Raw genomic sequence first — 26568 nt, forward strand, 5'->3', positions numbered from 1 at the left:
CAAATATTCTTAACATTTTACAAAAAAAAAGTTGTATTCAAATTTCATTATTCACAATAAATCATAGCTGCATTTTGTATAATTCATTTAATTTTCATATATCAAAAACCGAAAAATATTTATCATTATACATTTATACCAAATTTTGAACAAAATTATCCAAATTAAGTCCCTTTTGTAAATTTATTAAAAACCAAATTTAAATTAACTACTTACTAATTTACATACATAACTATATGCTAATACAAATTAACATCTAAAGACAAACTCTGCAAAAATGTACAAATATAATTTACTAATCTATTTTTTCTTTCATATTTACGCCTTTCTCCCTTAACTTCCAACTACTTACCCACTTCCATGAACACTCCCACCCACGCCAAACTGCCTTTGCAATGCAATGATATTACTGATTTCAAAAATTTCAATAACAAAAAACACAAATAACTTCCTTACCACACACACACACACACACACAAACCCACTTCCAAAATAACAACAACAAAAAACACACACTCACTCATACACACAAAATGGACTTCTGCGGAAATTTAGGCCAATGAAATTGAAGATGAACCAGAACCATTGAGCATGGCTTGGCCCGATACTGCCCGCAAACGGCTCACCTATATATTGGTGGCGCCACTGCTTATACCCATGTGGCTGACATTGCCCGATACGCGAACACCGCGTGGCAAAAAATTCTACCCAGTCACGTTCATCGGCTCAATACTGTGGATCGCTGCCTTCTCGTATCTGATGGTGTGGTGGGCGAATGTTGCCGGCGATACGGCACGCATACCACCCGAGGTGAGTACCAAAAAAAAAAACAAAATGTATGTTGTAAGTGTGTTCGTAAGCACATACATACCCTGTGGGGAAAATCTCTAGTTCTGAACTGGGGCGCTTCTAGTACATTTAGACCCAGTACTGGTTCGCGATAAATCTCTTTTGCATGCAAGCAACTGGCGAATTTAACATGGCGATGTCCTAGGAAGTGTCAATTGCCCCCCGCTGCATCCCTTTTTCGATAGTTCCGAACTAGCCCTAAATTCTATAGTTCCGAACCAGTTCCAAAACCGACAGACGAAAGAAAAAAGTATCATGGTTTTTCAATCTTTTCGGTTCTTCCGTGTGCGATTTTACATTATTTTCAAAGAAACGTTTTTTCAATTTGAAATTAAATTTGCTTGAATGATTGTAAGAAATGTACGTTTACAAACCTTGCTGTAGCTGACTTTGCAGAGGTGCTCGCTGTTATTGGTTAGATACCAGACGGCCCCAAGATGTTAATATGTTAACACAAAGCTTTGTTTTGTATTACCAAACTATGAAATAGCATCTGCGAAGTACAGCATAGAAGCGTATTTGAACGAAAAAGCCGCCGAACACATATCTATGTAAAGTAAACAAGCCCCCCGCTGCATCCCTTATTCGATAGTTCCGAAATAGTTCTAAATTCGACAAATAGGATCTAGTTCGTTCTGCATCCCTTTTTCTATAGTTCCGAACCATTTCTAAATTCGTCACTTTAGATATAGATTTGTAGTGAAAAAAACCGAAAAAATTAGTTTCTTAAAAGTACCACTTTTCGCCGATTTTGGACTGCTGGGGATCTAGTTCCTATCGGACTAGTTCCTTTTTGGCAATAAAGACCTAGTACGGAACTAGAAATTTGATTCACTAGTCCACGGTTTCGCTGCAGGGTATTTGCGCCTTCTCGGCAATTACCGCTGCACAGGCCTATACTTAAATACATATATTTTACATATCGCCACTGTGACTTGCAATGTGGGTCAACATTCTTATTATTTGTGTGCACATGAACATTTTTTATCTTTTAATAATGGTACTTTCTGGCATCTCTTTCCTGAGCTCATTATTAACTTTGTTCTTTTTTCGTGTGCACATAAATAAGTATACATACATATGTGTAGTATATGTATATAATTCTTTTTTCCTTCTCTTACACTTCCATTTTCTAGGTAATGGGTTTGACCTTCCTCGCCGCCGGCACATCAATACCCGATTTGATAACATCGGTGATTGTGGCGCGCAAAGGATTTGGTGATATGGCGGTTTCCAGTTCAGTGGGTAGCAATATTTTCGACGTCACTGTAGGGTAAGTAACATTTCTTATGTACCTAAATACATACATAATGTACTGATTTTAATAAGTTATGCTTTGTGAACTTAAATATTGCTATTTTTGCTGATCTAATTCTTTGTCAGAAATTAATTAATTTTTGAATGCCTTTATTGGTCGATTGTGTGAGGTATTTCAACTGCTAATCTCATGAAAATATTTATTTGAGCAAATATGCGTGTAAGGCATCACTTTATTTAAGCAAAAAACTGTTCCAAGAAATGCTGTGACAGCCTTCTTAACAGGAAATTTGGTGCGGAAGCTTGCGCTGGGTAGCTCAGCACTGAACGGAGTTATCGAGCTGATTCTCAGCAGTGTGCCGTACACTCGGACTGACTTCTTAAAAAAAATGTGGCTCAGTAACGCTGTAAATAATGAAAATGAAGAAGAGAAAACAGCGACGCAAGTTACCCAAGAACCGTCCCCCCAAGTACTGACCTCCCCGGTACCGGTGAAGAGTACTTCGTCGGGAGGCGGTTTGAGCACTACGCTCGCAGGTTCGCTCCAGTTGGTTGTACTCAGTCCTAGGCTACCACTAGTAGGCTTTTCCACGTTTTGTATACTGCCTCTGCAGTTGGAACGCACGGCTCTGGCGACTGGAACGGCCTAGGTTCCAGTCCGCGCTTACGCGTTAGTTTTATATTTAAGAGGCGGTCTGAAAGCACAAGTTTCTAAGCCGCACGGCCATGGCGCCTTGGCGGTTGGAACGGCAAAGGTTCCAATCTGGTGAACATCATGGTTTGGTTCCAATCCGCGGCTACGCTTCGAGTTGGTTTAATCACGGGTGATACGTCGGTGTCTCTCTAGGCTCCACAGCTTCTTCAGAATTGAAGTTAGTGTATCGGTGGTTGATGCGCATTCACTAGCTCCTTTCATCAAATAGTCGACTACTGACTTTGGCGTTAACACTCTTCCAACGGCTAGTTTTAATTTGTTCCACGCCACTGCTGCAGTAGTCGCAGTACGGGTCCTGCTCTTCTTTGTATATAAACAGATAAGTATGCCTTAAAACAGCTATTCTCGCTCAAGAACTGGCTCAAAAAAAATCTTCTTCGCCATGCGCTATACTAGGCTAGGATACCAGATTTGGTAAGCAGAGATAGCTCCAACGACGCTTAGTCATACTATTCCGCTTAATTTTCCACTCCTTTTTCCTTTCTTTTTTTCCTATTTGAGTTAGAGCATGCGGCGTGGATGCAAGGTGCGTCGATTTTCTCGCCAGTATAAGTATGGACGGGTATCATACTGGCGATTACGAAAGCTGCTTCGTCCGACAAACAGTATGTTGAGTTGACTCCGCGGAAGTTTGCTGGACACTGTGCCGCGTTTGACCTCATTGGGGCCACATACAGTCTTTGGCTTTTAGCCACTCTTGATAAGAGTAGACTCCTTTTAAGCATTATTCGCGATAGTCTTGTGATCGTTGAAGTTGCTTCCTCTCTCCCATAGCTCAAGTGGGCGCTGAAAAGAAGACGATTGTCTAGCACCACTCCGAGGTATTTAATTGTGGGTTTCGTCGTGATGATGTGGTAGCCAATTTTCAGCGCTATCTCCTCTAATTTCTTACGACTCGTATTGTTTATGTTTTTTGCTCGACTAGCTTCAGTCCGACTTACGACCAACTTTTCGCATATGGCATCAGGCTGTTTCGCAAACACTACTTCCGCAGCATCTTCTGCAAAGCCTATTATAAATGAATCCTCGGCTAATTCGGTGCTAAGAACTCTATTTTAGATAATATCCCATAGCAAAGGACCGAGTACGGGTTCTTGTAGAACGCCACCTGCTATCTCAGCCAGTTGCAGATCCTCTTTCGTTTCGTACCGCAGAATTCGCGAATTGAAATAACTTCGTATTAGTCTTCAACACTCTCTTTGCGCCAAACTGACACATTAAAATGAGCATGAGTCATTGAGTCAAATCGCGAAATTTCACTGAGTCGTGGATGCCGTGTTTTCCGACAGTGTTACCAAAGATCTCTTCCTTGCCGAGCCTGTCGTTGAAATCGCCAAGCATGTTTTTAATATTGTGATGGGAGCAGCAAGGACGTCAACCAGCCAGACAGAGGCACGTTCCTCACTAAAGGTCCGGGTGTTCCGGGCGCAAGCCCACAAATCTTACTAGTCCTTGGTACATTTGTCGTGGTCATCATCAGAAGAAATAGGTCTTGTCTCTGGCTTCATATTTTAATTGCAGTTAGCTTTCACGTGGCGGGTACCGCGCAGCGCAATGCTGGGCGTTCTCCTTCTTACAGATTAGCTAGCTTCCGAAGGGGTGTTCAGTAGCTACCTAGAAGATGCATGATCCGGAAGTTATGAGCTGCTTAAACCGGATGCAAAAGAATCTTTTTCGGCAACTCCCAGGTGAACAGGAGTGTGTGAAATTTCTGCGTGTTCAATGTTAGTGATTTGGTGTTCTAGAATTTTTTTTTTATAAAATTGAATGGCCTACAAGTTTGTCATTCGCATTTTTTTCTGTAGCTCTTGTAATTTACGAGATAGGGTCAAAAAAACGGCAATTGAATCAAAATATTGAGTTTGGTGACACGTACTAACTCGCTGGTGGGAGTTTTGTAGAGTACTCAAATCTGAAGAAAATCCGTCATGGACTATATTTGTACGATAAAATTCCTCTGAGCTGTAGAGGTTTGAAAAAAAAATCAAAGCTTACGTGTATTTTATATGGGAAATCTTTGCACGCCTTGGGCGAGTACTTAATATTAATATTAGGGTTCAAATTTTCAGGGAGTTTTTTAGGTGTTTTCCACAAAATTTCGAGGTAGGAGCGAAAAAAACAATGGTCGCAAAAAAATCACCCTAGTATACATATATGATTTAATCGAGTTTACTTAGCCAAACAGGTGGCAGCCTTCTTTGAAATTACTTGGAAAGCGAGCATTCTTAAACCTCTTTCAACACCCATATTTTAACATTTCTTCCACCTAATCAAATTAAGGGAATTTAATTTTTCAAACAGTTGGCAACCCTCTGAAAAAAATTGTTTAATGTTCTATTAAGTTAATTTAACTTAACTTTTTAAACTCCTATTAAGTTAATTTAACTTAACTTTTTACACTCTTTTAACTTAGCTATGAACCTTCACGATCATGTTCAACATAGAAACTATCGACTAGAAACTTTAAGCGGCTTCTCCTTTAAATGTATATGCATACATCTATGATCGTTTTTGTGTTAAAAATATTTACACTAATTTCAATTTTATTTAAACTTTTTTTTTAGTCAATTTTTCTAAATATAACATTTAAAATTGAATCAACAAGGACACTACAACATAAGTATGTATGCAAGTATGTGTTCACCATATTTCCCGTATGGCTTATCATTTAAAAACCGAAAAGAGACTTTGACAGACATAAGTCGCAAAAATTTAAGCCTTGTTAAACCATGTAACCATTCAGCACTTAACCTTAACTTGGGTTACATACATACATATGTACATATTGTATATGAATACATATCGTACATGAGTGCTTGTACCACACACCTACGCCAATTTAGCTTTCGAGTGCCGTGGGCTAAAAAGGCAACCAGCAAAATGTGGAAAAATGTCGAACAATTGAAAAAACTCAAACCCTTGCGTATACAAATAGTATACTCAGTAACATACATATATACATAGTATGTACGTATGTATGTCTGCCTGTTTTGTGCATATGAATGTATACTATGCTTGCAACACATTGTGCGACTAATCTCTAAAGAGAGTATTCCGAGATTACTCTCAATCGGGTACAATTAATTAGTCACAACTAGTCGCATATGGGTACTATTGGAGATCAATTAGTCTCGACTCATTCCTTACGGGTATAATTGGAGATCAATTAGTCACCGACTCACCTCTAACGGGTACTATTAACGATTTAATGATACGTACGCACTTAGTCAATGAAATTTCATGTGCGGCGTTGGCCCACAGAGAGAGTGTTCGCCTGACAAAACTGAGCACCCCGGTTCGAATTTCAGCTGGCGCAAATTTTTATTTGTATTTTTTTAAAAGTGACTAGTCGCTTTTTATACCCGTTCGGATATAAAGGTGAACAATTTGTCTCTTCATAGGACATGCTCGAACAAAAGCGATCAGTTTATTCCATATAAAGAGATCAAAAGTGATATTAGTCGCATGCTCCTTTGCGATTGCTCCCGGAGTCATCCCGGATTAGTCGCATTTTTTGCAAGGATGTTACTGGCACTCGTGTTTGTGTTTGTGTGCGTTAAGCTGCGGCAGTTAAGTCTCACAAACACTCATTAATACGCCATTCAACATTTGGAATGACATTGAATAATGAAAATGTTCACAAGCCATACGAAATGCACAAGCGATAATACACTATTGAATCCATACATACATACATATGTACACAATGTATGTAAGTATATGAGTAAATCTCACGAAAAAATCGTTAAATATCAAAAATTACAAAACAGCTGCTGATTTTTATTTTTTTTTTGTTTTTTTGTGGCACACTCTTAAAACTTCACAGATATGTTGTACTTGATGCCAACGTTCATTTCCTTTCAATATGAACATCATATTTCAAAACTTCTTAAAGTTATTAAAAAAAAAATCAATTGTTATTTTTTTCGACCGACAATAAAAAATATGTAATTTCGTAATACTTTTTAGCCTAAATAAACATTTTAAAACTAAAGTTCTTAAGTTGTTCAAATACTTGAATTATTTTTAAATTTGCTAATTTCTGAAACTCTATTGATTGAAATAAATGCAAACAAAAATTCCTTAGTTTTGTTTGTATGCCCCAAAAAGTGTAGCACATGTAACGTAAACGTATGTGAGCATGGCTCAAATGGAGGTGCACTTATTTTCTACTCGTATAACCAAAAAGTCGCTTACAGAAGCAATCAACAAACTCACGCGTACAGGCATAAATTTTAAACCGCACACTTGAGCGAGTTCAAATGCATACCATGTAGTTACTACCTACATACATATCTATGCGGTGGCAATGAAATACTCGTACTTATGCACATGCAAGCATATGGCCGAGACAAGTACAATCAGTGAGACAGTGACAAGTTGAGGTACATCAATTTTTAACAAAGTACCACAAATCTGCTGTAAAGCCGACCTATCTGCGTGCACGCTCACTCGCACTAACTTAACTTCCACACATAAACGTGGACATAACCCTGCAGAAAAAAATTATCAATTGATAAAAAAATAGCGCGCTTTTTTGCGGGATTTCTATTAAATATATAACTTGTGGTTAGCTACAAAAGCTAACTTGAAACTAGTTGACAAGTAATGCAGCAGTAATAAAGGGGATTGTTTTCTTTAAACGCGTTTCTATTAAAATATCCTGGACTTCGCAAATACTTTTTTTCAAATTGAGGACAAATAAAAGAAGATCGAAATTTCATACATATTATCATTTTGAAGTTATCTCGAACGGAGTTCAAGTATGGGACCACCTACAGCTGATTATGTAAACAAATATGAAATGTAATAAAAAAAATATATTAAAATAAAAAAATATTTTGGTTTTCCTATTGATATTTTATGTGCAAAAGTAATTAGTTACAAGTTAGTTACATCAAATGCAGAGTTAAACCACCCTTGACTGTTTCGCGGCCATCGCCATAGAAATATAGTTAGCTTTCGTCAAAGAAAATATACAGATAATAAGTGACTTTTAGCTCCTTCCTAATCAACTTAAAGTTAGCTTATAGTTAGATACATTTCCTGCAGGGAATTCACACACACACACACACACCCCGATAGACCGACATGCATGCAAATAACAAGTCAAGTTCGTGTGTGCAGCCAATGCGTGAAGTCTCCTCACAGTCAAGCAGTCAAGTCTTACCCGCAAAAACTACCTTCACAGCGGATCTGTTTTCTCCCACAACCAGTGTTGCCAGAGAAACATTTCGCTTGGAGCTAAAACGGTCGAAAAAAGAGCCAAATAATACTAATAGTAGCTAAAATGAAGAGCTAAATATTTTTGTTAAGGTTGAGCATTTATTGACGTAAGGTTGTTTTTACATTTTCGGCAATTTTAATAAACACAACGAATTTTGTAAGTTTAAGGGCTGAAAAAATCTTTTAAAACCAAAATAAGGTGCATATATTTCGAATTCGTTGCTATGGCACTTATAACAGGGAACTAAAAACATCTTACAAACTGTTAAAGTCTGTACCTTCAGATATTTGAATTGAATAATTTTTTCGCAAAATTTTTCTAGAAAGTTTTCCTTCCAGCTAGCTCTCCTTAAAGGTAAAATTAGTAAGGTAAAACAAAATCCGCGCTATCAGAAAAAGGATTTTCTTTTAAATTATATTTGAACTCTTTAACCTAGATCCAAGAGTTTATGGTGGACACACTGCATTTCGAAATTTTCCATTTTATCAACGCTTAAGTTTCGGCATATATATACCAAATACAACTAAAACTTTCTGGGGCTAAGAGAGCGCTAGATAAATTTGAAGAGCTAAAAAAAGAGCTGGGAGCTACAACCCAAGAGCTAAATCTAGCTCCAAAAGCACAAAACGGCAACACTGCCCACAACGCTCTTGCAACACACATTCACACACCCCATCAGTCGATACGCAATAAGCAATTGAGACATCGTGCTGCGTCGGGCCGTATGCCTTGCTAAGCCCTGTGATAAAAAAACGTATAAATTGCCGCTGGACAACAACAACTACTAGCGCCCTTACTAGCGGAAAGGTAAAACTATAGGTTTTTGTACTTGCACCGACTGTATGCGTAGTAAAGTTTCGTAGGACACACAAGCAGTGTTTAGTGCGGTGGTGTAGTGAAATTTGAATGCGCGACCAATAATGCCGGTTTTACTTAACTGACAAATTGTTTAACGAGAGCGATAGCTTACACCCACGTATGATAGAAAGTAGAGAAAAAAGGTTTTTGCTGCTCGCAAACTAACATTTTGATTTATTTAGTGGTTTCACTATACCTGAGGGGCATGTTCAAACTCAACTCCGCGGGACCGCCGCCCAGTTGGTGTGATCCACATACATTTTTTGGAAAAAATTAGAAGGAGTTGGCGTAGGGCATCCATTCTTTATACTTATGTAATTTTTATGGACATAAATCAAGTAAAATACGATAAATGTACAAAATTTGTTTAGCATAGCGCTTACCTCCCACGCAAGCCTAACTTCGAAAACGCCTGAAAATCGCCCATTACAATCATTAGATGAACTGCTGGGGAAGCCAACCTCTTTGTCTGCCATCAATTCCACTCTCAGTGCTGGTTTGCCGCTATTTTCTCGCAATTTATCAATCGAGAGAGATCGGTCTGCAGAGCCTGCATTTAGGATTACTCGACACATCTGGCTTCAACGTAACCTAACCATCTATTTGCTGCACTGCCAATGTGTTGAGCCTTGTTTCTTTCCAGACCTCGACTAAATGTCTATCGCTTTCCTGCAGAGTGTAGGGCAATGGCAGAGTAAATTCCAGATTTATTCAGGCTTTTTTTTCGTTGTACCAGTTCCTGAGGATGTCGTTAGGGCGGATCCGGAGTCGTTCTGCATGTCCTCCTATGAAAATAGCTCTTGTTAATAACCTAATGGTCATTGAAATTTCGCTTCTGAATTAATGAGAATTTCTCTTGATCTCCATATGTCCATCGTTATGTCATCCAGGCCGTATAAACTTCATTGTATTTCAGGCATCAATACTTTTCCAGCTGGTACCTGGTTCTTCAAGAAAATCTTCCCTTTGTATCAACTAGCAGAATGGTAGTAGCGTATATATCCCATTCCAGGCTGTGTTTACCTTCTAATATCTTGATGGATCACTGTATCTATACTAGGTGCATGGTACCCATACCAGGTGCAAAGCAAACTTCTCTGCCATTTGCGAATGTATAGTGACCGAGTTAAGCTATAATTGTCAGGTAGACGGAAACATTTTATTCAAATGTTATTCCTAGGAAACACCTCCTAAAACTCTACTTTATAATTTGAAGCCATATGTATGGAATTGTATGGCATACCGTAACTCCATCGATCCTCCTCGACTCTTAAAACAACTCAATTAGTTCAACAATGGCCTTCCCCAGAGTCATCATTTTCTTCTGTAGGCTGTCAATATTAGTCTAATTTTTTGTTTGCTTAAAGCGCGCTTTGGATTATTGACTTTACTTGCGAATAGTTTTCTTTCGCTAGATATTATGTTCGCCAGTCCTTAGAAGTCAAAGCCTCTACCTGCTAATTCAACAGTTTTTTGGCTAACGTATGGACCACAAAATTGTGTGAATGCTCCTTCGAAATCGTCTTTATACATTTCTTTGCTAATCGTTTTATTTCATGGCTCCCCAGCTGGGACCGCTATCTTGGGTCGAATGTAGCTTTTCTTCCCACGATCCCAACAATGGCGAAGGCCATGCAAGAGTTAACTCAAGCATATTTTCACCTCCATCGTTATGGTAACGGACCTTTAAAGTGCCCTAAGACCAAGAATTCTACTGGATTCGGTCTCAATATTGCTTTGCAAGACGGACGGTATCCAAAAGCTGCCACCTCAGTACTAAGCAGGACAATTGTTCAAGAGACGAGCTCAGTTCACCAGTTAACAAGAGACTTGTAGGATACTTAGGATCCTTTGCAGCCCGCCCTCCTCTCGAGTCAAACTGCATCCAAAGCTGAGGATACTCACACATTTTCAGCACTAGCTTACACCAGTGATAGACACGCTGCAAAACTCAAACTACTAACCGTCTCATCGTAAGCGGCATTCGCCGTCGCTAACGCGTAAGAATCCGTAAATCTTCCGCAGAATTGTTTGTCTCGAATACGCAAAGACACGTCCCATCTGATGTTGCCTCTGTCCATTTTTTACGAGGATGAAGCAACGAAAAGCTGTGTACACCGTCGGTGTAGGACATTAACCCGCACTTAATCTCCTACCGTCCTCTACCGTATTTCCTCACGGTACTACCGTCAAATATTTCGTCGGCAGGCAGTTTGATCACGAAGCTCAGACGTACGTTACTGCTCTAGTGTTTTCAGTTTGTTTGTCATTTCTTACTACCACCCTATCGAACATGCGGGTCAGGATACTGGTTTAACTTACCATGATTCTTCTTCTGCCTTGCTCGGCTCTTCTGAGTGGGTTCATTGCTGCTCATTGGAAACTGCATTCCAGTTTTCTGGGGATTGAAGCATATCTGCAACAATATGATCAGGTGTTGCGTCTGCTTTAAAGACATCTCGCAAAAAAATCCGTTCTCTGGCGAACTTGTTTTTGGTAACGCTTCCAGCGCAGGTATCACATGTGTCAGTTGCTTCCAGATTGAAAATTGTGAGCTAAGCTTTAAAGCAGCCTTCTTGTATGCATGTGTTGTACAATGCAGCGATGATGTCACTGAATTGACTAATCGCCTTTTCCAATGCCACAATAGGAGTACAATCAGGCCCTGGAGCCTTAGCTGGTTCTAGTCACTTAAATGCTTCTCGTACCTCTTCATTGGAAAAGCTGGCTGAACTTCTCACTCTTTGGTCATTTGTCATTGTCCATTAACAGTGATGTAAAGCCGTCCTCGGGTCCTATTCAAGGATTGCCTATTACCCTGACGAGCAGTACGATTTTAATATGTACTTGAAGTTGACAGAGATCTTCAAATGCCTTATCCTTCTTCATCGGCAGATGCGCGGGTCATCATAATCATAAGGAAAAGTTCAACCACCGGGTTCAAGAACATTACTCTGCGGCTTAGTTTCTCTAGCACCTCAAATCCAATACCAAATTAGCGGCCCTTTACATGATAGCTATAGTAGACATCGTAAGGTCTCAAGTATTTCCTACCTTGCCCCACCTGCCGGTGTTGAGTTCTTCGTCACAAATTTTAAAATTCTGTTTAAATAACCCGAAATTGGTTGAAAACAAATTTTCCTACTCTAATCATAGTTACGACCACACAAGCTACACGCAGCGATTGAAGTAAACTCTTGTGTCTAAAAAAGCATCAACATCAAAATAAGCACACCTTGCATTGCGCTATCGCGCGCATATTTCATCAGGTACTAGGTAGTAAAGTGCACTGCACGTAACAGGAGCTCCTAAACGTAGCAATACCACGATTGATTGAAGGTTTATGTAGCTGCTGCCAACGGTGGTTGCATGAAAACCGCGCTATCAAGCAAAAACCAAAAAAATAAGGATGTGAAAAACGTAGATTACACATGTCTGTATGTACATATATTGCATATGTATGCGTATCAGCGTGCATCGACGAGCACAGATAGAGGCAGCATTAAGTGTCATTTACTAGGATTGCTGGCGGTTAACGATTTCCAAGTAAAAGTTGAATGCATTAAAGTACTATGAGTGCACTGATAGTACGAATCAATATTGAAGGTGAAGGAAGAAGGACAGCTTTTAGTAAATCTACACTAGCTACAGCTAACAAGTTCGTCTTCCATATGCATGTAGATGTTAAGCTAACTTTAAGGGGAATTCGTTGCCATAGAAGGTAAGGTGCTCTCGCTTGGGAATTATGTGGTTACTAAGAACAGGTATTGAGGGTTTTGCGGAGCGGAGCATTTGGTTTTCGTATCAATATGATGGTTAAGTAACTAAGAGCGTAGGGTTTTTTTGGTAAAAGTATTTTAAAAGTTTTGTAAGCTTACCAGGATGGCAGAAAGTACGTCACTCAAAAAAACGCTGGATGAGCATGTTTTTTTTTATGAGGATTTAGCAATCTCTATGATGGTAGCCAAACGATCCCAGTGTGGTTCTGCGATTCTTGATTAAAGCTAACTGGTGTCCATTAGACTATTGAGTAATTTAACTAACCTAATTTTGAACCCATTCTCATATCGGGGCATACACACAACACTGTTAAGGTCAGTGGGGCACCATCCATATATGAAACCATGGTACAGTGAGCTTATTCAAGGACGAAGTGAAGGCACCCGAATTAATGTGGTTTTCCCACACCAGAAGTTGTCTGAAGGGCAAGGGAGGCAGAGGACTCTTGAAGAGTTATTGCCGGGTAAAGAGAGTGTAAGGGGCCACTTCTGTTTGTAGGAACCAGGACCACAACAACGCGTGCAGAAAACAGCACTCAGACTACATGTCGTCCTTTGTACTGTGCCTTTTAATCTATTTTAAATCTGCACGATTTACTAATAAACCAAAGCAAATTGTTTGGTATCAAAGAGCTCAGGTTTTCGTCTCTTAACACATTGCAGCCAAATTCCTCATACCTAATTCTTGCAAAGTCAGGGCAGAAGCACCAAAAGTATCCACCGTCTCAACCTCTTCAAGGCAGGATGGGCAAATGGAGTTGGCATGTATGCCCATGACATTCAAGTGTTTGTGCCACGTACTCAACCCACATGAAAAGGTGATTTCGCCAATCATTGTATTTGCTGCTGCCCCCGATTTTATTCTAGGCAATAGCATCGTAAGAAACCTGACGTTTCGGTTATCGCAGTATTCAACAAGATTATACGCCCGGAGGTGGCGGCAACAGGGAGTCATATGGAATGGACGCGGAGGCAATAATGAAGTGTTTCTACCCAAGTCCTAACAACAGAATTGTGCACGTTTGGTCACAGTTAAATGAGAAGATAATCTCTCGGTGTGGCCGAGTTTTCGTCGTATAGGATGTTAGCACCACGTAACCCACTCAGTCCACGGGAAGTTTGTTTGAACACCCAGGGCACCTGAATGGCTGTTATGTGGGTTTTGTATGCAGCAGCGGCCTTAGATTGCTGAACATTTATTTGAGTAACCGTCACTAAATGGTATCCCGGATCGCTTTGCTCCCTCATTTAGGATCAGCTATGAAATAAATTGTCCCGAAAAAGATACTCAAGCGATTTCTTTACCCTCATTCGACGGTATGCAAAGATCCCTGGTCCATCTTCACAACTAGAGTAGCATCTTCTCTACCTTCCACGGTGCTACCCTTTTTGTGATAGATGGCATGCCAGTGCTTGGTGTCAACGGCGGATTTTGGGCACGGAAGCAGGAAAGAACATCCGCCGTTTTCAGATTGGGATCTGGAATCCAGCATAGCATTTTCCTGATAGGGGTATACTCTTCACTGTAAATAGTGAATCTTGTTCTACCTGTGCGCGGTATACTTTCCAAGATCGGAATTGGACAATGCCACACCATAACCCGCCACACTATGACTCCAAGAAGCATTGGGGCAGGCATTGGTGGGTGTCGCCGAAGTTTCCCTTCTCTTGCAGCGTTCGCCAACAGATTTGGATGTCGGTGCATCCACCACTAAAGTCCCACTGGCTTCTGGAATAGCCTCCGTAGACCTGGTCCTCTTACTAGATACAGTGACAGGAGGAGTTCAGTCAGCCACGCAAGAGGATTCCCTTGTTTACGTTTCGCCCGCGATTCGTCCTCCTTCTACTCCTCTTTAGGGGTTTGTGAAAGAGGACCAACTCCGTCAACGCAGCGAGCTGCTTCTCGAACCACATCTCCAGCAATAGATTGATCCTCTTCCGACTCTGAAGAATATAGGATTGACACTACCACCCCAGCTTCCTCCAAGATGCGCTCCTGATCTGTGACGCTGGAGACTTTCCATACGTGTGGGTACCACCTGGGGTATTATCATTCAAACTCTCTGCCATTATCATGATGTACAGTTTTGTCCCTAACTGCCAGGATTGGTGGGTATTTCGTTACTTAACTATTAACCAGTGTGATCAGAAGATCACAAAAATCTAAGTCAAATTGATTTTGAAAAATGGTCAGAAAAAATTATATCTGGTGAAAAATCGGGTTAAAAATATCACAGCAACTAATACTATGTCAAATATATTAAAAAAAATACCGTTCAAAGAAAATCTCTTTGTCCTATTTTTAAGCCATCTCTATTGTCATTATAATTTTCATTCCCTGGATATACCATACTTTCGATCCTTTGTCAATCACAGATACTATCTCTTCACAGCATTCTTTTTCAAACATTTTGAGCTTGTAGGGCTTGAGGAAGAATAATTTCGGTAGCATGATGTATGTAAGCAAGAAGCGGCATCATCTAAGAATGGCTTGAGAACCTCCAAATGGCGTGGAAGAACTCCATTTTTCATGCTGATTGTATTAGGCAGCCGTAGAGCGTAGGGAATGCCATTAATGACTAGAGCATCCGTTCGTCAAGTGCACAAAGCCCCTGTGATGGCCACGCAGAGCAGTCAAAGAAGCTTGCTTCAGGTGGCGCAAGCTCTAACTGGCTAAGCTTTTGGCCACCAGATCAGTTTCGTATACGCAAAAAACGGGTTTTACGACCAATACGTTAGCTTGGGTTATATTCCCCAAAAATTGTCCATGAAGTCTCGGACAGACAAAAAATGCCGTTGTAGCCTTGTTGGCAATATTCAAGAGATGTGAGTTCCGATTGAGCGTTTTGTCCAGAATTACCTCTAAACACTTAGCCTCTTCTATGAACTAAATTTCTGTTCCTTGTTTTGGTAAATGTTGGGTTTGTTGACAACTCCTTTTCAGCACACCAGCGTTCTGTCGACAGTACTAGGGGCGATAAGACTGCACTTTGAAGACAGCCACGGATGGCAGTGACTGCTTTCTTGCTGGCTGCTAGTGCCAGGTCTAGGAATATTCTTTCTTATCATAACTGTGGATATTGCTATATATCTCATACTGATACCAAATATTTCCTAGAGGTACCCCGCCGCACTGTTCATTTCGAAGATCTTTTTCGCCTTCTCTCTACTCTAGATATTTATTTAGGACCATAAATATGCAAACAACTCCTTGGCATATGTACCAGGAATATTAATTTTTGGAAGAGCAAATATTATTTTCTTTATTTTTCCCCTTATAAGTATGAATATTAATTCAAATGTAGTTAACAGTTTCTACTTACCGTACAATGTAACTATATGCTCGCCAACTTTGGAAAGACAACAGTGCATTGCATTACAGCCAACATAAAACACAGGGTTAAAAAAAAAACACTCGCAAATAAAGACAATGTAACATAGGAAACATGTCCATGCATACATATCTACAGAGGAAGTACCCAAGTTGCCATATGTAAATTGGCACATTGTTTGCTTTAAAAACAATAAAGGAAAGTGCAATTTAAACTTTTGTGCTCCGCGAAGCATTGGAAGGAAGTGGTAAATGTGAGTGCAACAACTTGAGCGGGCATAAAGTAGAAATAAGAAAAAAGTTGTTGCATACTTTTGCAAAATGTTCCGCTAAATACATAGTAAGGGTATGTAAAGAAATTGTTACACGCAGTGTACACGCAGTGTAGAAAACAAAACATCTGTGACTTTTCTTTTCAGCGAGTTAGGAAGATAAGAAAATCGGTTTGCTGGTGACGTCCCTACAATATTTGAATGTACTGACATATGTATGTAGTACTCGTATGTATGATACATATACGTATTTGTACATATATATACGTAAGTGTACATATATATACGTATTTGAAAAAAGCAGTTGGCAACCCTATGAAAAAATAAAGCCGTGTTGCAGACCTAACGGCCAAGCCTTTTCATTGACATCTTATGCTATAAATGCAACGAACGGTGTAGATCTTATAATTTTTAGACGGCCGGCAACCCTCTTCGAAAAAATAAAACCTTATTGCACATCTGGAGGCCAAATCATTTCATTCGACAACTCACTTTTTAGTCCAACGAACAGCCCACATCTTATAATTTTCGAAAAAATAAAACTTTATTGCACATCTGAAGGCCAAGCTCCTTCATTGCACACTTCGTTTTTTCATAATTGAATGAACTGTGTAAATCTGATGTCATTAAAAAAAAAATGCCTTCACATATTATATGTAAGGTAGTAATTTTTATAAAAGTGGCAACCCCACTAAAGAAATAAAATTTTATTGACGTCTGGAGACCATATTCTTTCACTTGGTGCATACCTAGTTTTTTAGTTCAACGAATATAATTTTTAAAAATGTGGCAATCCTACTCAAAAAATAACACATTACTGTATTAAAGATAATACCCCTATCGATACAGATTATACTAAACAAAATCTCGTCCAAATCCGTTCAGTAATTTTCGAGATTAGCGAGGTCAAAAAATCTCGACTTTGCTTCTACTATGTAAGGATAAAATATTTAGTAATTTTTAAATAGGTGGCAGCCCTACTCAAAAAAATACAAGTTTTTGTACATGCGAATGCCATTTGGTATATCATTTTGTTATCCAACGAACGTTCAAGATCTTTAATTTTTAAACAGATGGCAACCCTATTCAAAAAATAAAACATTATTGAACATCTAGAGGCTAAGTATTTTCATTGGACAGTGACGGTGCAGAACTTCGCTTCTTAACAGATGGCAATCCTACTCAAAAAAATAAGATATTAATGCTTATTTAGGTAGAGGCCAATCCTTTTTTTGTATTCCAATGAACGGTGCAGATATTATAATTTTTTAGACAGGTGGAAACCCTATACCAAAAGTCAGAATGTATTAGAGAAAATCTCGTCCAAATTCATTCATTAGTTTTCAAGATTAGCGTGTTCAAAAATTCACGACTCTCCTTTATACTAAGTACAGATACAGGGTGATTAAATATGACCGGAGATTTTATTTTATAAATAAAACACAACAAAACTTTTCAACAAAAAATCGTGTGTGACTGACAGCGCTAAATCACCGAATGTATGTACGCAAGCGCCCTAAGTCGCAAAGCTAACTTACTGAAATGTGAAATCTCTTAAATGTGCAGAAAGCACACATTTTTCGCATGTCATGTTTAAATTGAAATTCCACAAGCAAAAAACGAAAAATTCACACGAAAAGGAAATGGACTTTCCACGAGAGTTTAGTGAACTAGAAATCAGTTAGGAGTAGTAGAGCCAAGGCCGAGAGAAAAAAAAAACAAAACATATCACTTCAGGTATGTATGTATGGATGTATGCATCTGTGTACATTGCCGCAGCTACGCCTGTAGGTATGTTGTGTAAAATGCAAAACACTAAATAAATCACACTGACAATGCAGTTGAAAATTTTCGTGCATAGAACAAATCAAGCGGAAACTCAACCACAAAATAAAAAAAATAAAAACTAAAACAATAGTGTATGCACATAAGACCGTACCAGGAAAAAAATATCGCCGTACGCCTTCGGATCGGAACTATTTTGGGAAGGCAATTTGGAAAAAAATTTCATTTGCCGAACGTAGGCATGGCATTTGTACATTTTTCGCCAAATCTTCGGCATTTACCAACATATCTAAAAGTATGTTATGGCGATTTTTTTTTCTCGAGGGGACAATTTTTTTTTTTTTTTTTTTTTTAATACTTCAATACTTACCCACTTGATCTCAGATCTTATTACCCAAACGTACCACCCTAATATCATTAAATTGCAGCTCGCCAAAAATCGGTGTACTTTTGTTAAGGAAGAATTTGCACTCGAAGCTGAATTCGAACTTTTTTTTTTGCCAGAACATAAGGTTCCGCCTTTTATACTTTTAGTCATATGTATATACAGCACTTACAGTTCGATCTTTAAGTGTGACATATGGATGCTTCTTCTCTCGAGGTGACAATTTTTTTTTTTTGCCAAAGTTCATTGTCCTTAAGTACTCCGCTCTAGTACTAAACCACCGGATCTCATTTCTTATAACCCAAACGCTCCACCCTAATATCAATAAATTAAAGCTCACCAAAAATCAATAAACTTTTGCAAAGGAAGTAAGTATTTTGATCATTCCAGTACAACTATTTAAAAAAAAAATCGTATTGTTATTGCCGAATATACATAAATATGTAGGTTAAGGTGATCCAAAAAACAGGTCCGGGCACCTTCAAAAATTGTTCCTCTTGCCGAAAGCGGTGCTGACACCATACTTTACGTTTCTAAGTAGACGAAGTATATTTTACTTTAGATGTATTTTGGACATATACACGGCTGAGAGGAAGATCGACATATCTCGGTTCGAAAACGCCCTTGCTCAGAAAGCATTTCAAGAACGCCCGACTTCAGAATTTTGTTGAAGAACGCCCTATCTCAAGATTTGGTTCAAAACCGCTCTATCTCAACACTTGGTTGAAGAACGCCCTATCTCAACTGAAAATATAAAATATCAAAATGTTCGGCCAAAAAAAAATAATTCGAAATTGCCTTGCAAAAATACTTTAGAATCGGGGCGAACCTTTTTTGTTTAATTGTAATGTGGTACGGTCTAATACACATAGAGACATACATACTCAATTACCTAGCTTGAAATGCATATGCACTGTACATACATACATACATACATACATACATACTAACAGTTGTACATAGTAAGCTTCATAGTGGGTGAGTTTCATTACACATAAATTTCCTTTCCTGCAGTCGCTTAAAGCTGCCACACATATGTTCACTTCTTCATACCTTTTTCACATATCCACATATGTAGTTAGTCTACAAACTGCAAATATTTTCTACGCTCTATTTTTATTTTTTCACAACATTTTCGTCTATGCCATGTTACCCGTAGATTTCTTTGATTTTTTGTTTTGTAATTTCGTTTTGTGGTATTTTTCATTTAAACACATTTTTCACTGTACCAAAAATGGTTCGTCGAAGTGGGCTGCGTGCAAGGAATTCTGGTTTTAACATATATTTATATATATGCATACATATGTACCTTAGGGCGGGTCAGCTTGTATGGGAGCTTTTTTCGACTATGTGCTCATAGCACAGAAGGCTGCTACGTGTAATTCTAAGCAAACTTGCCGAAGAAACCATGGGTTTAAAATCAGTTTGGAGTTTGCCAAATTGCGATAATATGTTTCTTAGCATTTTGCTGTACTGTCGTAAAGAGCTGCTTAAATTTTGTACAAAATTAAGGTATAAGGGTTTTTGTGGTATTTTGGAAACTATTTCTGCATTGATCTTCTTCTATAAACTTCCACCAGAGAGCGCAACAGTGCAAATTTTCACATTTACTTCGAGACATGTTTTATAATTTGGCAAACTACCAATGGATTTTAGACCCATGGCCTCTTCGGCAAATTTGCTTAGAATTACACGTAGAATCATCCTATGGTATATATGCGCGCATAGTTAAAAAAAAATTGCCTCGCCCTAATGTGCATACTACATTTCTACGTACATATGTACTTGTGCATTTGTGCGAGTATTACTTGTGAAATTTAGAAAAAGCTCTACCGCTAACTCAACCAAATATTCGATATAAATGCACATGTTTTTAGCAAATGTGTGGGTAGTAAAAAACCGACTAAAATTTAAGTGAAAAGTGAACGCTGTCAGAGGATTCACAGCGGCATATCTTGGCAAAGAGTTTAAGCTACATACATCGCTCATATGTACATATTTATATACATATGTACGTATGTACTATATTGTATGTATGTATGTGAAAAAGCTTATGCGGGCAAAATTAAGAGTTTAATTTATCAACACATATAAAAAAATCCCAAAAATTTTCATCTTTACACATTCATGTTTCTGGTATGCGGGGGACGATATGTACTTGCCGATTTGGCCTTGTAACCTATGCTTAGAAGGCTGATCCCGCGGTAGTTGGCGCGTATGGCGGGGTCACCTTTCTTGTGGATTGGGCAGAGCACACTTAAATTCCAGTCGTCGGGCATGCGTTCATCTGACCATATTCTGCACAAGAGTTGATGCATGCACTTTATCAACTCCTCGCCGCCGTACTTGAATAGCTCAGCTGGCAGGCTGTCAGCTCCAGCGGCTTTGTTGTTTTTCAGCCGCGTTATTGCTATTCGTACCTCGTCATAGTCAGGCGGTGGGACAGCTACTCCATCATCATCGACTGGGGACTCGGGTTCGTCTTCCTCACTAGTTTCAGCGCTGCTACCATTTTGTAGGGCGGAAAAGTGTTCCCTCCATAATTTAAGTACGCTCTGGACATCAGTTACTAGGTCGCCATTATTGTTCTTACAGGAGTGCGCCCCGGTCTTTAAACCTTCCGTAAGTCGCCTAACCCTCTGGTAGAATTTTCGGGCGTTCTTCCTGTCGGCCAGCATCTCAAGCTCTTCGCACTCACGTATTTCGGCCTCTCTCTTCTTATTGCGGCAAATACGTCTCGCTTCCTTCTTCAGTTCCCTATAACGGTCCCACATGGCTCGCGTTGCGCCCGATCGCAGCGTGGCCCTGTAGGCGGCATCTTTTTTCTCTGCAGCTTCCTGACACTCCTCATCGTACCAGTTGTTCTTTCGGGCTCGCTGAAATCCGACTACTTCTTCGGCGGCGGTACTTAATGAGTGGGAAATGTGGTTCCACTGCTCGCATATGTCGGTTTGTTGAAGAGTGCTCTCTGAGAGCAGGTGTGAGAGTCGAGTAGCGAAAGCGCTGGCTGTCTGTCGTGATTGCAGCTTTTCGACGTTAAGCTTTCCTTGCATATTTGGGCGCACATTTTTTGCTGCACAGAGGCGAGTGCGTATCTTGGCTGCAACAAGATAGTGGTTCGAGTCGATGTTTGGGCCTCGGAGTGTGCGTACGTCTAAAACACTGGAAGCGTGCCTTCCGTCTATCACCACATGATCGATTTGGTTTCTCGTTTTTCGATCCGGAGACAGCCACGTAGCTTGATCGATATTTTTATGCTTGAACCTAGTACTGCATACTACCATGTTTCGGGCCCAGGCGAAGTCGATCAGCCTCAATCCGTTGTCGGACGTTTCGTCGTGGAGGCTGAATTTTCCGACGGTGGTTCCAAAGACCCCTTCCTTGCCCACTCTGGCATTGAAGTCGCCAAGCACGATTTTGATATCATGACGGGGGCCGCGCTCGTACGTGCGCTCCAAGCGCTCACAGAAGAGATCTTTGGATGCGTCATCCTTCTCTTCCGTCGGGCATGGGCGCAGATGAGCGAGATGTTGAAGAATCTCGCTTTGATGCGGATTGTGGCTAGACGCTCGTCCACCGGGGTGAACGACAGTACTCGGCGACGGAGTCTCTCTCCCACCACAAATCCAACTCCGAATTTGCGCTCCTTTACATGGCAGCTGTAGTAGACGTCGCAAGGCCCCAGACATTGTTTGCCTTGCCCCGTCCAACGCATTTCTTGGATGGCGGTGATGTCAGCTTTTGTCCTTACGAGGACATCAACCAGCCGGGCAGAGGCACCTTCCCCATTAAGGGTCCGGACATTCCAGGTGCATGCCCTCAAATCGTAGTCCTTTAAACGTTTGCCGTGGTCGTCATCATAAGGGGGGGTCTCATCCGAGGATTTGCCTTGCTTCTTCACTGGCCGTGGTTTTTACGTGGCGGATCCCAAGCCCAGCGCACAACCCATTGCTGAGACGGGGGTGGTTTCGCAACCAAATACACGTTTATATAGCGAGCCGCTTGCTCCAAGCAGATACCCGCTTGCAGCCGCACCTACTGGTGAACAGACGCTGCAGACTTCAGTGAGTCCTTAAACCGAATAAGTCGGAGTGGCCCCACAGAAGCTCCCTCTCTTTCTGCCGTGACCCAAGGCTCCACTCGGATTGGTTACCGCATCTCGCACAAGGGTTGCTCACGTTGCCCAGAGTGCGAGAACGAGGACGCAAGAGTCGGGATTGAGTATAGCCATGCAACTGTAACTGCATACCCAGCGCAACGACTATACCCCATTGCACTCCCTACCTACCTACTAGTTACTATAAAACCCATCTACTTATTTATACACTTAAATATCATATCTGTGTTATAAAGTGTATCTTTTCGTAAACAAAATGCAATTCATCACAACAAAATTCAAACCCTTTGCATCTGCATACATATATATGTACATATATACAGAGAAAAGACTACGCAGGTGTGTGTTACGTTACGCATGCATGCATCTATTTATTGCAAGTGCGTGCGGTAAGTGCCAAGTAATGGCCTTGAATTGTGCTGATGGCAACACAACGACACCACAAACAACGTACAAACGTACATACATATACATACATATACATATGGAGATGTAGACGATTTTAAAAGTGTGAAAAGAAAGTGCGGCGCAAAGAAGAGTGTGTGGGAGCTGCATGTAAGTATTTCATGTTATCGCATACAGAGAAGCGCCAACGACATGTTGCTAAACTGAAAAGCTATGTAGACCTTGATGTTATAAAAAGGAGGCGGTTTTTTCTATATGTTTACAAGTTTCACACCTGCCACTATTCACGAAAAAGTTATAAAGAAGAGCGAAACAAAAAGAAAGTACTCATAGTACATACATTTTACATATATGAAGGCTGAAAGCTATGCACAAATGTAGTCAACTTTTTCATCTAATATCTCCTAGGCCATTTCTACTCACTCTTCTGTGACTGTCCGCTTGGGATAGTAGTTGAAGGCAATGCCCAAAGGCGCAGGTTTTCTCAGCTTTGGTAAACTTAATTTCAATGGCGTCTGTCTTACGTTAAGTAGCAGACTGAACACACAGATATATATATATACTATAATATAGTAACACATAAAAACCTATGAATGCGGCTTATCTCTGAAGACACCCTGGCGTATGAGTAATTATTCATATGCATTCGCTTCAAACACGATGGGATGTACATTAGGATGGGTCAAATTGTTCGGAAGAAGGTTTTTCGACAAATCGCAGGGCATTGTCGGTTTCTATAGATTATTCTAAGAGCAAATGTAGAAGAAACTATAAATCGGAAATGAGTTTATAGCCTACGGATTTATAATAGAAATTTACTTGTTCACAAAATAACATCGGTAAGTATAAACATTTGTGAATTTATTTATCTATTATAAATAAAACAAATGTAAAAAAAACTAAAATACACACATTTTATATGCCAAAGTTGTAAGAAAATATGAAAAAATTAAAATCGTGAAAAGGTAATTTTTTCATTTAAAAGCGCGCCGGCTCGAAACTCATTTCGGACCCATGGTTTATTCTACTATTTTGAGGATTAAATGCGGAATCAGAAAATACCATACGATATAGTAAAACAACTACCCATCCTAATTTATATATGTACATATTTACATATAAAGGAAAAGAAGTTTGCATAATGTTATCTAATACATACATACATATGTATGTCTATATTGGGTATAGAAGTAAGTTTTAAAGGAAATTTTATTGTGCAAAATTGGTGTCATCTCTAGCAGTGCATGGCTTCCGATAAAATTAAATATATATGCAATAAAATTGCTCGCTTTTGAAGACTAAGAAAGTATCAAGCCAATTTTTGATACCTTCAACTAAAGTGAAGCATACTCTTGTAAGGGTGCACTGCATCGACTGGAACAAATGGTAATCTGTTGGTGCATGGCCGGGGCTATAATGTGGATCGGTTAGTATTTCCCATCCGGTACGATTCGATTTAAGTACAAGTCCCGCCAAATGCAGAGCATTACCTTGCTGCAATGAACAGTTGGCTTTGATGTCGGTGGACCGGGTGCACCGGGTTCACCGATTATCGTAAGCGCCAATTTTATGACTTTTAGTTATATATTTTAAAATAAGATCTTTCGGTTGGTGCTATCAGTTTTTGGATATCTCCTTTAGTTTCGGAGATATTCACTAAAATTGTACCGGTAATTTGGTGACTACTAAGTGGTGGTCATACTGAGCTAATCAACATTTTTCGAAGATATTGAGTAAAAAGGAACGCTAAGTTAGTAAAAAAATTTATCACATTTAGCCGTATTTCATACAAACTGGCTGCAAAATTTTACTAAAGAAAATCCTTCATAAACTCAAAAATAATTAACAGTGAAGAATCTATTAAAAAATTAAGTTCAGTGAAGTTAAATTAATTATTACAATATGGGTATCAATAGAAAGGGCTTTGTTTCTTAACTGTACGTAGGAGGGTTGCCGCCTGTTTGAAGAATCAAATTCAACTTGAATTAAGGGTGCTAGGTAATTGAAATATATATCACAATATGGCTGTAAACCGAAAGGGATTTAAGAAGGTTGTAGTTTGAAAATATTTTTGTAGGGGGTTGCCACCTGTTTACAAATTCGAATTAAGTTCAATTATCCACAAGTTATATGAAACATAATTCGGTTGTTAAACGTAAAAGTGTTAAGAAATTTTTAGTTTAGAATTTTAAAATATTTGTTTTAGAGGGTTTTCAGCTGGTACAAAATTAAATTAACTTTAAATTATTCAATAAGTTATACACATTATTACAATATGGATATTAGTGGAAATGGTTTTAAAAAGGCTATATTTCTTAACTGTACGTAGGAGGGTTGCCGCCTGTTTGAAGATTCAAATTTAATTTGAATTAAGGGAATCGGTTAATTGAAATAGATCACAATACGGCTATCAGACGAAAGGAGTTTAAGAAGGTTGTAGTTTAAAAATATATTGTAGAGGGTTGACACCTGTTGGAAAATTCGAATCAAATTCAATTATACACAAGTTTTATGAAAAAACGTGTGTTAAATAAAAATGTTAAAAAAAAAATCTTCAGATTTGACATTTAAAATATTTCTTAGGTATTCTAATAGGGCTGCCACCTAGTTAAAAAATATATTAAATTCAAATTATTTCAATTTTATAATATTGATATAAATCGAAATGGTTTTCAAAACGGCTTTATTTCTTAACCATATGCAGAAGGGTTGCCACCTGTTTGATGAATAAAGTTCAAACGAGAATTAATTGAATTAGATAATTGGAATAGTTATTACAACAAAGCTGTCTGACGAAAGGACTTTACGAAAATTGTACTGTAGTTGAAAATAATTGGAACCGATTTGAAAATTTAAATTAAATTCAATTATACACAAGTTTTCGGAAAACAAATGCGGATGTTAAACGAAAGAAATCCTTAGTTTAGACTTTTAAAACATTTCTGGGTTGCCACCTGTTTAAAGGATCAAATTCAACTTTAATTATGTAACAGAATTAGATAATTAAAATAAATATTGCGGTCAGACGAAAGGGGTTTGGTTGTAGTTTGAAAATATTTTAAAGTGGGTTGAAAAAGTATTTAAAAATCTCTCATGTTTTATTGAAATAAATTACACCTAATGTAACTCGAAAAAATTTCTTACATTCAACGTAGCGGGTGAGGGCAACTAATGTATCCTATGATTATAGCTCAACATAACTATAATTTAACTTTTGTATATTTTTTGCTAATCTTTTTCTTTCATATCTTCTATTTCCAGTTTACCTATACCATGGCTAATCTATGGCATCATCTACGATGCACCTGTCGAGGTTAACTCCGTGGGCATGGTCTGTTCCATAACGATACTTTTTATGATGTTGATCTTTGTCGTAATGTCGATTGCCTGCTTCCGTTGGAAAATGAATAGGGGTTTAGGTTTTACAATGTTTTTGTTATATTTCGTTTTTGTTGCTGTTTCGTTAATGTTCGAATATGATACACTAACATGTCCAGTGTAAAAGGTGACAAGTAAATGAAGAAATAAAAATTTAAAAAATAAAATACAAAATAAAAAATTTAAGAAAAATAAAAATAAAATAGCAAA

The 26568-nt window shown here is 38.9% G+C and overlaps 1 protein-coding gene across 1 annotated transcript; it reads left to right on the forward strand.

Moving 5' to 3' along the window:
* The first annotated feature begins 461 nt into the window (after positions 1–461).
* On the forward strand, positions 462–26568 carry LOC118751745 (sodium/potassium/calcium exchanger Nckx30C-like). The gene is made up of 3 exons (XM_036486562.1): positions 462–810; positions 1986–2122; positions 26242–26568. The coding sequence occupies exons 1-3, from the start codon at positions 592–594 to the stop codon at positions 26480–26482; spliced, it is 597 nt and encodes a 198-aa protein (XP_036342455.1). The 5' UTR covers positions 462–591; the 3' UTR covers positions 26483–26568.

This window comes from Rhagoletis pomonella, unplaced genomic scaffold (assembly GCF_013731165.1).
Source record: "Rhagoletis pomonella isolate Grant_MI unplaced genomic scaffold, Rhpom_1.0 Rhpom_scaffold_00953, whole genome shotgun sequence".
NCBI classification, from domain to species: Eukaryota; Metazoa; Arthropoda; class Insecta; order Diptera; family Tephritidae; genus Rhagoletis; species Rhagoletis pomonella.

What these genes read in the sequence shown, in the direction of transcription:
- LOC118751745 (XM_036486562.1), top strand. Translation starts at nt 592, where the DNA reads ATGGCTTGGCCCGATACTGCCCGCAAACGGCTCACCTATATATTGGTG. An exon ending in CGGCACGCATACCACCCGAG is followed by an intron (nt 811 to 1,985) that starts GTGAGTACCAAA and finishes TCCATTTTCTAG; the next exon opens with GTAATGGGTTTGACCTTCCT. An exon ending in ATTTTCGACGTCACTGTAGG is followed by an intron (nt 2,123 to 26,241) that starts GTAAGTAACATT and finishes TTCTATTTCCAG; the next exon opens with TTTACCTATACCATGGCTAA.